General features: G+C 34.6%; 1 protein-coding gene across 1 annotated transcript; it reads right to left on the bottom strand.

Moving 5' to 3' along the window:
* Positions 1–11,086: 11,086 nt before the first annotated feature.
* Positions 11,087–12,040, bottom strand: LOC101516017 (olfactory receptor 5T9-like). The gene has a single exon (XM_012927109.2). The coding sequence runs from the start codon at positions 12,038–12,040 to the stop codon at positions 11,087–11,089; it is 954 nt and encodes a 317-aa protein (XP_012782563.2).
* Between the last annotated feature and the right edge of the window lie 2,236 nt (positions 12,041–14,276).

Genomic DNA, 14,276 nt, shown 5'->3' with positions numbered 1-14,276 from the left:
CTGCATTTACAAGAAGTTGTTTGTGATCCTGGAGCAAGCAAACAAACCCCAGGACACTGATATGAGTTTTGGGCATCTCACATACTATCCAAAATTCACTCAAAGGGGCACTATTTCAATGAGATCAGCACACAATGCAGAAAACAGACTGCAAGATCAGGTGCTATGGTTTAGCTAGTAAATCCACTGCCTGTGAGCCAGCCTCCACATTGCACTAGTGCCAGACCAATCCAGCTCACTGCTAACGCTAACTATCATACATGACAAAGCAGTGAAAGCTGGAGCCAGGGCTTGGGTCTCTCCATCCATGTGGAACATGCAGAGGAAGCTCCTGACTCTTTGCTTTGGAGCAGCTCTAGCCATTGTGGCCATTGGTCAAGTGAAACACAGATACAAAATCTTTCTCACTGTGTTTCTCATTCTCTATCACTTTGTCTTTCAAGTAAATAGATGAATCTTAAAAACAAAATGATAATATATGAGACTAATTTCCAGATAAATATATGGACTTTACAGATGGCACATTTTATGCACATAATTTGACTAAAAGCATTTCCAATGCAAAACAAAACATAATTCCTCATTGCAAAAACTCAAATCATTGACAAGATGTTTTCAAAATATAAAATGCAATATATATGATTTTTGTAAAATTTCGCTAGAAAGGAAGTGAGTGGTATTCAGAAATACGCTAAATTGAAACCACATATGTTAGCATCATATGCAAAATTTTCTTTTCATATAATTGAAAAGAAGTAAATATTTGGTTAGATTCAAACCCATATTCCTTGGAGTCATTCAAATGGCTAAGGAAATTTATAACATTATTCCAATAGATTAGATGTTGAAAGCTCTATAAAGTTCATCTATGTATTTTGGATGTATATTAGCTGTATTAATACACAGAAAGAATTTTTGCATTTTAAATTAGTACTTACCAAGTTATTAAGATTATAGCATAATTATTTCATAATTATAGCCTTTTATTTCCCATTGAAAAATGGTAAGTAAAAAGATTTTTGTTAATATTTCCACCAGAAATATTAAATATGAAAAGTGTATTAATGTATTGACTGAAAAACAAATTTTAATTATATTATAGAATACATGTGAAATTACATCACATAGCACAAAATTTTTATTTTAAAGTAATGCAAATATATTTTACTGTAAGTATATATAAGAAAACAACATAAAATTACTTTTAAGACATTTCCTATTTTGTATCAAGTTGGAATTTTGAATTTTAAACTGTCATGTACTAAAATTTGTACATTCATGTAAAATTATTCGTATTTACCATTTTGATTCTATCAGTTCAGCTGTTTTTCTCACTGTAGGTTAAAACATGTAGATGTTTAAATATTTATGAGTGAAGCCAGTTGTATTATTAAGAATGTTCAAATAACATTAATGATGACTTTTTTTCCTAAACATGAAGTGCTCCTTAAATAGAAGTAGTTAGCCTTACCCCAGAGGCCTCTCCTACCAACACATTCAAATTTCTAATTAGGGTCATCTCTTTGGTGCTCACTGAATTGTTCAATTTACTTTTCCCAGGATAGCTTTCTCTGTGTCCAAAATATTCCACCTTCAGCCTTTGCATGAGGCTGTGTATGCTCAGAGAGCATAGCACATCTTGCTTCTAGACTTAACTAGAATGCCAGGTGGCACTGTTTGAAATCTGTCAACAATGATGCACATCCAGTTCTCAAAGTTGAATGCTGCCCCAAGAGGCCACCTGTCAGTCTTAGCCCTCACACGTTTTGTTTTGTGAGTAATTCTGTGCTCCATAATATTGTTGGGTTCATTTGTGTAACACTTGAGACAAACTACTTTAATAAACTTTACTAAGAATAAATGAGAATGTGAGATCCCAGGACCGGTATCAGAAGTCAGCCTCTCCAGTTTCAATTCATTCATGACAGTTCTACAAACACATGCATTGCTTATAAATGTCACCTTGACCTAACGTGCTAATGTCATAGAATGCATAGAATGTGATTTTACGTTATTAGTAAAAATCAATTGTTACTGGTTTTGGTTAGGACCCGAAGACTCATATCTAGTGCTGTGATAGCAAAGAGCAGTTAGGAAAATTAATCCCAGATTACCAAAATTCATATACCAGAGTTCATGGAAATTGTGAGAGCAGTGAGAACAGAGATCTCTTAGGCAAAGCAAATGTGATCACACACAGAGATGGTGAGCGTGTAAGCATCCTTAAGCCACAACAGGTGTACATCCAAGATACAGGGAATAGAGAATAATTGCAAATCCTTAACATTAAGTTTGGGATAATACTAATAATGATATGAAGATATTTTGATTCCATTTTCTAAAAATCACAAAAAATAACTGCACATAATTGAAAAATTTTTGTGTAGCGCATATGACATGGATTTTGTGACCTGAGACTGTTTAGAATATATAAAATGTGTGGATGTTTGAAACAACTGAGAAACGTTTCAGAAAAATTAAAAACAAAACAAAACAAAACGCTTGTTCCCAGCTAAAGTAAAATGTTAAAAAAAAATAATAAAAACAAATCACTAAAAAAAAAGGAAAAAAGAGCCCACAGATTATACCACAAAGAAGTTACTGAGTGAGTGAGACCAAGAAAAAGACCATGGAAAAATCACACTAGTACTTGTAATACTAAGGAAAAATAAACTCCCAAGCCATGGAATAATAAGAGTAATAATAAGAAATTATAAGAATGATAGTAAGAACTGTTCAACCCATCTGGACAGTAAGTAGCTGGACTCTATGCTTGGTATATGTTTGCAAGGAAAGAATCTTGATTGAATTTGAACTGTAATACTGCATCAAGGTGGAGGAATCCACCAGGGGGGAGGAGAGTGGGAGGGGTGGGGAGATTCCCAGAGCCTATGAAACTGTCACATAATGCAAAATAATTAATAAAAAAATATAATAAAAAAGAATGATAGTAAGAAATAATAATAAGAAACATTTGTCTTCAAAGTCCAACTTTTAGAGATATGCCAAGATAAACGAGACACATATTAAAAAAAAAAGAATCAGTAAACTCAGTACCATAAATAGAGAAGATCTGGAGCCTGTTGTATTCTTGTGATGAGACGGCTAACGACAATACCCGTCAGTGCCAGGAACGTCAACCAGAAACAAAAAAATCTTAAAGAAAAGCTTGGAGACCAGGAATATGAGAAAGATCTTAAAGACGTCATGTTCATAGTAGCTGATTTTATGGTCATGAAAATAACAAAATTCATGAGTCTACTTTTGCCCCATGTTTTCACAACCATAAGTATTTAAATAAAGTAAAAAATCCTTACTTCATATTCAGCCTTTTAAGCACTAACATCAATTGTGCATAAATAAAATTTAATGAATACCATGTGCTGAATCATAAGCATGTTAAAATAACTACTTAAAATCTACTTAGAAATGTCGAAATATTTCACATGTGATGCTAGACTTGTTTTCAATGGAAACCAACACTCTGAAGCTGCCCGTTCTCTGTTACATGTGAATAAAGCAACGTGGGTCTTCTTATTCTGCATCTTTGATAAAAGACATACTTAGATTTCCCACATCCACCTGTGGAATGTCAGTCATGTACTTTCTTTTGTATCACACTTTTCAAAATTATTTATTTCATGTTTTCATTTTGAACTTTTATATTAGTATAATATTTTAATATACTTATATGATCAATAACAGTATTTTGACATGAAGGAAAGCTCTGAAATCCTACAGTGAAGAAAGTAGATGTTGCACAGGGTCCTCACAATGGCCGCCCTCTGCTCCATGTGAGAGCTGTGGAGGTGCTTCAGCTAGGTCGTCCTCCAGGAAAGCACTTGCTGTTTAGCTGCCAGCAGTGTAGAGGGCTGGACGTCAGCACGTGCTGCCACAGTGACCATTGGTGTTCACTCTTTCTCTTTTCTTTTTTTTTCATTTTCTTTCTTTCAGTATGCAAACCAAGGTTTATAAGAGAGAGTGTGGGTCTCCTGCCAAAGTGACAGGAGGAGATTCTGGGGAGGAAAGGCCCAAGGAAATCTAAGAGAATTAAGTTTTCATTATTTAATCTTTATTATGATAGTTTTCTTGAAATTTTCATGGCACATTACTTTTTCATTTTCCCATAAGACATTTTGCAAGTACACTATGTGTCACCCCTGTAATGCAGCTGTGGCATCATGGCTTTCCTGTGAACCTGGCACCTGCTTTCCTCTTTATTTCATCTTTCAAAATCCAATACTGCTATCTGGCATTATGTTTCAAAATCTTATCATATAGTTTCTTGTAAAAAAAATAATCAAGGTTTTATACAAGATGGTGGGTTGCTGAACTATTAAATATTTGGAATATGTGATGGATTGCCATGAGGATGCATTTTGACGACCCCTTCCTTGAGTGTCCTGCAACCTCCCCTTGGTCATGCTCATTCTGATACTATGGTTTAACTGAGTCACCCAGAAACCATTCCTGGGTTGAGGGGATTCTCATCATGCACATTCATCATGACGTTTTCTTTAAATTGATTGTATTTCCAAAACATTACATTGGTGTTTTTATTCCTTAGATTTCTTTATAACATCATTTTCAACTAACATTAACCAATATGTACTTGCACAGTTAGTTTCATTAAACAGATATATTTAATGCCTATGTCATCTGTAATGTTCATATATATTCAAGTATTTTATCATTTTCAACTGTCAAAGACGAATTATATTTCAGGATTTCTGTATGTTTGTTCTTTGAATACATTTTATTTGTTAAATGCAGGAGACCAATTCACTAACTCAATCCATGTTGCTCATCATCACTAAGAATAATTATGCAGTTACTTTTTAAACTACGCACATTCTTATCATCACACAATTATCCATCTCCAGATTTACTCACATGCAGATTGAATCATTTTTCTTCAAAAAATGATCTTACATGAGATTGTTTTATATCATTTTTTCTTTGATATATGGATGAGTTGGCTAGTAGTGCAATTTATCTGTTTGAGGCTAAATATGAAATGAGGCGTTCAGAAGCAAGCCGACTTTTTCTTTGCTTTTCAGTGCTCTATTTTCACAATAAAAATGAATCCTTTGAGGCCAGGTGCAATGGCTCAGTGGCTAAATCTTCAATTTCCATGCACTGCAATCCCACATGGGTTCTGCTTCCTGTCCTGGCTCTCCACTTTCCATCTAGCTCCCTGCTTGTGCCCTGGGAAAGTAGTGAAGATGGCTCAAAGCCCTAGGACCCTGACATGTGGAGAAGACCCAGTAGAAGTTCCTGGCTCCTGGCTTCAGTCCTGAGTCAGCTCCGGCCGTTGTGGCCTCTTGGTCAGTTAACAGACAAAAGATCTGTCTCTATATATCTGATTTTCTCTACATATCTGCCTTTCCAATAAAAATTAAGTAAATCTTAAAAAATTGAATTATTTCTTGTGCTGTCCCTATTATTTTCTGTGTACCAAATTCTATCTATCAATACATAATATTTGACAAGTAGGAGTCCTGTGAAATCCAACTGCTTTGAGGAATATTCTCTTTTAGTATGTACAGTCTTGGAACCCTTAATGCATGCACCATCCACAACCAACCTGCATGTACGGAATGTTTTACGGAATTTTGTAGTTCTCTCCTTGTTTTGAAAAATAGTGTGTTTTATATATGCATTTATATAATTTCTCATGTTAAGAAGCGAGAGTGCGTTGAGTGGATTTGTTAGGGAGCCTGTCTTAGAGACTCTGTGGTGTGCAGTGGTGTAGATGTAGCCCACAGTCTTGCAGCAGTAACTGGAGTGCCTTCCCGGTGACTACAACCTTGACTGCCAGTATTTAAGAACAGAGACTCATAACAACCTCCCTCAGACAAACACGAGTCTGTGAAGATTCTTGGGCATGGATTATTGCCACAAAAGAGATTCAGTGATTCAGCCTGAAAGTGAGAGAACAGGTATTTTTCTTTTCAGACAAACTAATGAAGTATCAATTTTTCCCAAATATATAAAACAATATAGGCAGATATAACATATACATGAATATTAAATAAAATAGTAGATATGCTATATAATTTATTTGATATATAATACATAAACATTTTAAATATATTATACATAAAACATAATTTAGATATTTAATTATGTATGTAGATATGGATTAAATTAATATATGATTTAATTATACATAATTATACTTAAAATTTATGTTATATATTACTAGTATATAAAGATACATTTAATATATATTTCACAATTGTCAAATACATAAAGATTAAACATTTAAAATGTATGCGATATATGCATAATATTACTAACATAGTCCTTGAAAGATGGAGAAGCCATTCCAAGCGATTCTAATAAAAATTTTAATGGTAAAGCTCTATACATGGTGTTATTTTCCAGGGTCTACACTAACAACTTTCACTGAATTTGTAGTTTAAAACAGCAGAAATTGGTCTCTCATAATTGTAAGCCACCAGCTAATATCACAGTACTGTTAAGGCTTGACCTCGTCTTTGGGTTTTTGGCAGCTCTTGACATTCCGTGATTTGTAGCTGATTTGTTCCAGTTTTTGTATTTTCATGCCATGTTCCTCTCAGTTTCTCTGTTTCTTTTGTCTTGGAGAGTCACACAGATTCTAAAATCTTATTGTTTTATTTCCTATGTAAGCTACTCTGAAACAGCAATAGTATTATCCACCCAAGAGCGCCTCTTCTCTGGTGAACAGTTACTTTCTTTTGGCAATCACTCTATTTCATTTTGTAAAGTGACGTTGTTTGTACAGTGCCTTCTTTTCATTTACCCTTGCCCTTGAGCTTTCTTGTTATGGAGTATGTACCTGAATTGCAAACTATCACTTAACTTTTTGGCAATATATTCAGGAAAGAGTTAAAATATTTCTACCAATTTTATTTAATAGACTTAGCAATTGATATGGATTTGTGAATTTCACTTTTATCCTTTCTCATCATTTCTTTGCTTTAATTTTTTTATCATCCATATGCACGTCCTACAAACAGAGGAATACACCCTGTGTTTCCATCACATGAACGTTGTTGACCCATTTGATGGCCTCCAATGAGATCAATAACTGAGCACTCTCTCAAATTAACGTTTTGCAGAAATTAATGCATGCCATGATTCCTTAGAATAACTTAGATTTTTTTCACATGCTCTTAGCTCAGGTTTCAGAGAAGGTGTAAATGATTAAAACTGCAAGGCATACTCAAAATAATCACTTTCAATCACATTGCCTATTTAAAGTATAAATAAAAAGAGAAGAATCCTATTTTCTTAACTTCTCTGTCTGTATTGTCAAATATATAGAGGGTTTTCAAACTTGTAATGCTTTTGGTCTTTTTCATCTTGGAACACATCTACACATTGCATTTTTTAAAATATATTGCATAACAAATGACATTTACAGATGCACAGAGAGGCAAAATTTGTGTTCGTTAGTACATTCATACCCAATACTAAAATAAAGATGAAACTATTATTAGACTCCAAGTGTCTTCACTGTTCTCCTTTCTCCATTTTTTTCCTTTTTTAACAGGGAAAAGAAAGGTCTGTTGCAATTTATGGGATATAATTCATGAAATAAAATTTACAGCTAAATATCATGTTATATATCATCTTTGAAATTTTATACTCTTTCCATACATTAACTTCTATAAATTACAAGAAACAATTTACACTGTGCTTGGTTTATTGCACATAGCATAAAAATGTTCAGTTACATCTCTTTTGTGGCAAATTTTAGGACTTTACCTATGGTTTGAGAGTAAGAGCTAGAGAAAGACTGAGAGAGAGACAGACAGAAAGGAGAGAGAGAGAGAGAGAGAGAGAAAGGGGAGAGAGAGGGAGAGAGAAAAGGATAGAGAAAGAGACAGAGAGAGAATTTCCCCTTCCCTTTTTTACACTCCACGTGGCCATAATAGCCAAAGCTGAGATGATCTGAATGTAGGAGTCAGGAGCCAAGAACATCTTCCAGATTTCCCTCATAGGCACAGGCCCCGATTATTTCATCCTTTGCTGCCTTCCCACATCGCCAGCAGATAGCTGGATTGGAAGTAGAGCACCCAGGACCCCATCCAGCGCCCTATGGGATGCTGGAACAGCAGGATCCTTATTTCCCAATACAAGACTTCATAAGACTTTCGAGTTATATTTTGCTTATGGATAGTTATCCTGAGCATTTTTCATGTGTCTAAAGGACACTTGTATTACGTCCTTTGAAACATTTATTCCTATATATTGCCCAGTATATAAACTGGATTGTTTGTTTTGTCAATGAATTTTTGAGTTCCTTGCATATTTTGCTATTAATTATTTTTCAGATGAATAGCTCACATATCTTTTCCCCTGTTCTGTTTGTTGACTTTTTTTGTTGTTGTTGACTCTAAGATATATACACTTCTTGGCAGTTTTTTCACTTTTTTTTTTTTTACAAGAGATTCTAGACTGCTTGAAAAAGACAACAAAACATAACTTACATGTTATCCAACCTACATAGACCAGTAAATGTGGAAATATTTTCATTCCCTTTATGGTCTTTCCAGATATCTTTTAAAAATAATATACAATAATATATCTGATAAAAGAAGGACACGTCAGTGCTGTCCAATATGGGAAAATATTCTCTAACAGCTGATCATCCAAACTAAATTCAACTCTATCATTGGGGTGACCCTGTGGCAGAGTGTGTTAAACCGTTGCCTCAAGGCTGGCATCCCATGTGAGCACTGGTTCAAGCTCTAGCTGCTCCACTTCTGATCCAGCTCCCTGCTAGTGCTTGGAGAAACAGCAAAGGACAATCCAATTTCTTGGGGTCCTGCACTCATGGTGTGGGCCAAGAAGAAGCTCCTGATGGTTAGCTTCTGTTTGACCCACCTTAGGCACTGAGGCCATTTAGGAAGTAAATGAGTGGATGGAAGTCTCTCTCTCTCTCTCTCTCTCTCTCTCTCTCTCTCTCCCTGTATTTCTCAAGAAACATAAGTTATAAACCTAATCAGCCACATCATATATTGATACATTTGGATGTCGTCCTGGGGTCCTTGGAGTTACTTCAGTTAGATAAAGTCCTGAGAATTAGACCAGTATGATGAAGTCATGCCTATGTATGCAGAGATCTGTATCTAGCATTCCCTAGTTGTAGGGCCATATGTAATTATATATGAAAAAGCTTCTCACCATATGTGGTTTCTTGATCTTTGATTTGCCATTCTCAAGGACTGTAAACCAAATAGACTTCAGTTCTTTATGGATATTATCAGTAACAGATATTCTGCTACATAGTGAAGAAAAATTAACTAAACTGTCTGAAAGGACATCATCAGAAAAGTGAAAGGAATACCTACAGAATGATAAAACACTTTATTTATGACTATTGCATTACATAAAGATTGATTACACATAATTAAATGTAAGTTACATGACTCAACAACGTAAGAGCAAATAATGCATTGAATAGACAAAGATGTGTGATCAGAGTGGTGCCTCAACAGGCTAATGCTTCACCTGCTAGCACCAACATTGCATTTGCATGGTGGGTCTAGTCTTGGCCATTCCATTTCCAATTCATGTGTTTTTTTAGGACCTGGGTAAGCAGTGGAGGATTGCTAAAGCCCTTGACACCCACAACCACATGGTGAACTGGGAGGAATTTCTTGCTGTTGGCTTCAGTTCCGCTCAGTTACAGCTCAATTTGCAGCAAATTGGGGATTGAGCCTGTGCATGGAAGGTATCTCTGTCCCTCATCCTTTACAAATCTGCCTCCCAATAAAAATAAATAAAATTTTAAAAAGTAGACAAAATATATTTATCCAAATATATACAAATGAACAGAGGCCAGGAAAATTTACACAGCATGATTAATAATTAGGGAAATTCAAATAATAATAAAGTGGAAAATCATTTTCCATTTACTAAGATTTAAAAATTAGGCAAGAATTTAAGCAATCTATATTCTTTTAAACTGCTGGATGGAATGTAAAAACATACAATGAATTAGTGACTATGAGAAACAGCTTTGAGATTCTTCAAACACATTGGCATATAATTTACATAATCTTCTTTAATTCCATTTATGTATATGCAATTATTGATACTAAAACAGACCATGCAGCATGTATATGTACCTGCCATATTATTTACAACAGCAAAGACAGAATATACTTGAGTATCCATTAAAAAATGATAAATAAATTGAAGTAAGTGCATCTATTGGACATTTTCCTTAATGAAAGTTGTGAAAGTGTCAACATTTGGCCTAGGAATAAAGATTTTAATCAAGATGATGGCTTCCTCTATTGCAGTGTCTGTGTTAGTCTTAGATCCAGCTCGTGTTTTCAGTCTGTAGCTAATACAGAAACTACGTGGCAGGAGGCTGATTATCTTGATTGAGTCCTTGACACTCAAATGTTAGGAATGGCTTGAGTTCCCAGCTTTGGGCCAACCTTGTCTATTATAGGAACTTGAGGAGTACACCAGGCAAGAGCTGTTTAAGTACAGATCCAAAACCACATTCATGTGAATTTTAGGGACATTATCCTAAGTAAGAGGAAGCAGGTCACACTAAGTGTGATATCATTTCACTTACCCTTTCTATAAAGAAGAGAGGGATTGAGAATAAAGGACCTAGTTGTGACTTTGGAGTGGTGACAGAAGATGGATGCAGTTACTGTACACACCAGCATGTATACTATTCACCACTGAACATTTTCTTTCAAATGAATTTGTTGATTCATTGAATGTGAATTTTAAAGCCACAAAATCCTTTTAGTAAAATTGCTTCTCTGATATATGGTAACGAATACAGAAAGTACAAATTGAACTATGTTCCTAAATTTGTATTGTGAAGTTCACTATAAATATAGGTATGGTAAAATATTTAAAAAGTAAGTATTTGATCTTTATAATATGAGCTAGTATTCACAAAGTTGTTCCCTTTGTTTGCCTAAATGTTAGATTCCTTTGTAGTTTAGACATTTTAACAAATATATTCCTGCTCAAATAGATGAGCATAGATTCCACTTGCTTAACTGGTAACACTAAAGTAGAACAGAAGACTGTCCTGCAAATGGAACTTACATAAGAATCAATGTCTCTTGAGCAGTTTTTTCATTGCCACTTTTACATCTTTGTTTCTCAAACTATAGATAATGGGGTTCAGCATAGGAATCACAATGGTGTAAAATATTGATACTATCATGTCATGATCCAAGGTGTAGCTGGAATTTGGTCTCACATACATGAAAAGGATTGTCCCATGATAAATGGATACCCCAGTTAGGTGAGCACCACACGTAGAGAAGACTTTCTGTCTCCCTTCAGCAGAATTCATCCTCAGAATGGCCAACAGAATGAAACCGTAGGAGATTAGAACGATTAATATAGTAACTACCTCGATAGAGCCTACCAAATAAAATAGTAGAAGCTGGTTTATGTGAGTATCAGAACATGAAATGGCAAGCAGTGGTGGGATGTCACAGAATACATGATGTAATTCATTGGATCCACAAAATGGCAGGTTAAATGTGGCCACAGTGTGGACAGTAGCATGCAAAACACCAGCAATGTAGGATACGATGATGAGTGAGACATAGACCTTGGGTGACATGCTCACTGAATACAGCAGTGGATCGTAGATGGCAACGTAACGATCATAAGCCATCGCAGCCAACAGAAAGCATTCTGTGGTCCCAAATGTAACAAAGAGAAGCATCTGTGTTACACAAGCAGTGAAAGAAATGGATTTATTTTCTGCCAAAAAATTGACCAGCATTTTGGGAGTGACAACTGTAGAGTAGCAGGCATCCAAGAATGATAAAACACTCAGGAAATAGTACATGGGAGTGTGAAGCCGAGAATCTCCAATGACCAACAAAACCAGTCCTAAATTTCCCAGCAGAGTAAAAAGATAGATTCCTAGAAATATAAAAAATAAAAGGCACTCTAGATCAAAATCATCTGTGAAGCCCTTTAATATAAACACAGAGACTTCAGTCATGTTATTACAGTTAATCCTTAAGGAATCCAAATTTGATGCCATGTTAGTTATAATTTATCAGTTCCCGAAGGCATTGCCCATTGGATACAGAGCCCTTGAAATTATTTACTCATATTTTGTTTGATGAGGACATTTGAATCTCTTGTCGGTAAAGCGATTGAAAATGAACATGTTGGATCCAAACGGATATATCATTTGCTGCAATAAATTGAAGACAATCTTTTAGTCATTTGTTGGCTGTACTTACGATTGTGCTTTAAAATCTTTGTCAACTTAATGTATCTGAAATATATAATTTCCAACTTAATGTATCTAATGTAACTATTGATATCAATCCAATCATTTCCACATTGCATTGTGTAAAGGTTCACTCTAGGTTTCTACAAAGTCCATTGAATTTCTTACCTTACTGTCTGAGTTAGAATAGGATGAAGTGCACTTAGATCCTAAGATTGGATCAAATCTAAAAATAAAACACAGAGTGTATATTTTTTGATATTTAAATCTTTTCAGATGAGTAGAAATGAGGTAAGTTACCTTTAACTTTCAAATTATCAGTTGAGGAGTATTTAAGGCCAAGCCATTTCAAAGGCCATTATCAAATTTCATCACTACATGGGAGGAACAGAACAACAGATATTAGTCTTAACGGAAATGTATGTTGCTTGCAGATCAAAGCAGGTTAGCTTTGATTGTGTTTCTTTCTCACCAGGTTGTCTATTTTTTAACTTCTTCTTGTCTTAAGTATTTTTCATATATTGACTTCATACTAGAGTCGGGTGTCTTACTACCTGCTTTCATTCTGCATGCAATGCTCTTCGTGTATTGTTGAAACATATTTATACAAAATAAATTATAACCCTTCTTTTGTCATAGCTATTTTAGATTTGCTAAAACTAGGATACAATCAATATTAGCCTAACTAAATATTTCAGAGAAATTGTTACTCAAATATGAGAACCATCTGATCATTGCTACCAATGTGCAACAATAGAAAAAGTGTAAATGTCATCTGTATCCTTTATGGAAAAACACTAATATTGAAAGACAGATAGTGACACTATAATATTTATGGCAATATTCTATCTTGGTGACTCTTATTTATCCTTCAATATGTTATTGTCTGAAATGTATTTTAGAAGGTGATGTAAGTGCTGTGTGTAGAGATGAGCTGGATGTAGTGACCTGAAATACTTTATATCTTACATAAACACACATTTTTTGTTACACTTTTGTTTAATATAGCCAGAATGAAAAAATCATCTTAAAACAATTCTTAGAAGAAAACCATATGACTGTACTTTCCAAGACAGGTGAGAGGCCTTTGTACAACATTTTAATAATATCCAGAATATAGAACTTCATATGTCTGAGGTTATAATCTAACAACCATAGCTCACCTAGTCTAAGAGACTCCTGAGATAAAACAAAAATGAAGGTAACTTTTAAATTCTCTTCAACTTGGTTATTCTGTATAATTCATGACAGATATACTCTAATAGTATCTAGGTTAGTTTGAGTTTTTGTAGCATTAAATGTTAAACTCACCAATGAGTAATATTTTGCAAAGTTAAATAGAATGATTGAATTAAATGTAAGCGTTTAGTTTGGTGTGAAAATGATGGAAATATTTTTGACATATAAAAGATACATTGTGAAAAATCAGTGAAGGTATTTCAAAATTGTTTTTGCATTAAAATAAATCTGTACTTCAAATTTCATCATTCACAGCGAATACTGTGACAAGCAGGTTAAGCCACCACTTGTGATGCTGCCGTAACGTTTCAGAGTGCCAAGTTGAGTTCTGGTACTCTTCTTTCTTCCTTCAGTCTATATTCCTGCCAAATTTCCTAGACATGCAAAGGTTGATATAATATCTGCTAAACAATTAGAGAGACAAAATCGTGTTTCCCTGCTCTCAGCTTTGCCCTGACCTAGACTTAACTTGAATTTACAACCATTCTCAGAATAAACCTCTGTCCCCCCTGTTTCTCTCTGTCTCTCTCTCTCAATCGGTCTCTTTCAAATAAAAATAAAATATATATGTATGTATGTGTCAGAAACAGTTGTGCTTAAGGTTCATGCTTCTTAAAAGCTAAGTTTAAAAAAGAAATGGCACCTGCAACACTGTCCAATTCATGAGCAAAACATCACTGCAGAGTGCTCAATGATGAGAATTCAAGCCTGGATTTTTTTGACCTCACACACTAAAATAATTCCACTAGAGCATATTGACTTGTTATGATGTACCATCACAATTCTGTAATTACTTCCCTTG

This window comes from Ochotona princeps, chromosome 4 (genome assembly GCF_030435755.1).
Source record: "Ochotona princeps isolate mOchPri1 chromosome 4, mOchPri1.hap1, whole genome shotgun sequence".
Taxonomy (NCBI): Eukaryota; Metazoa; Chordata; class Mammalia; order Lagomorpha; family Ochotonidae; genus Ochotona; species Ochotona princeps.
This window is presented reverse-complemented; position numbering and strand designations above follow the sequence as displayed.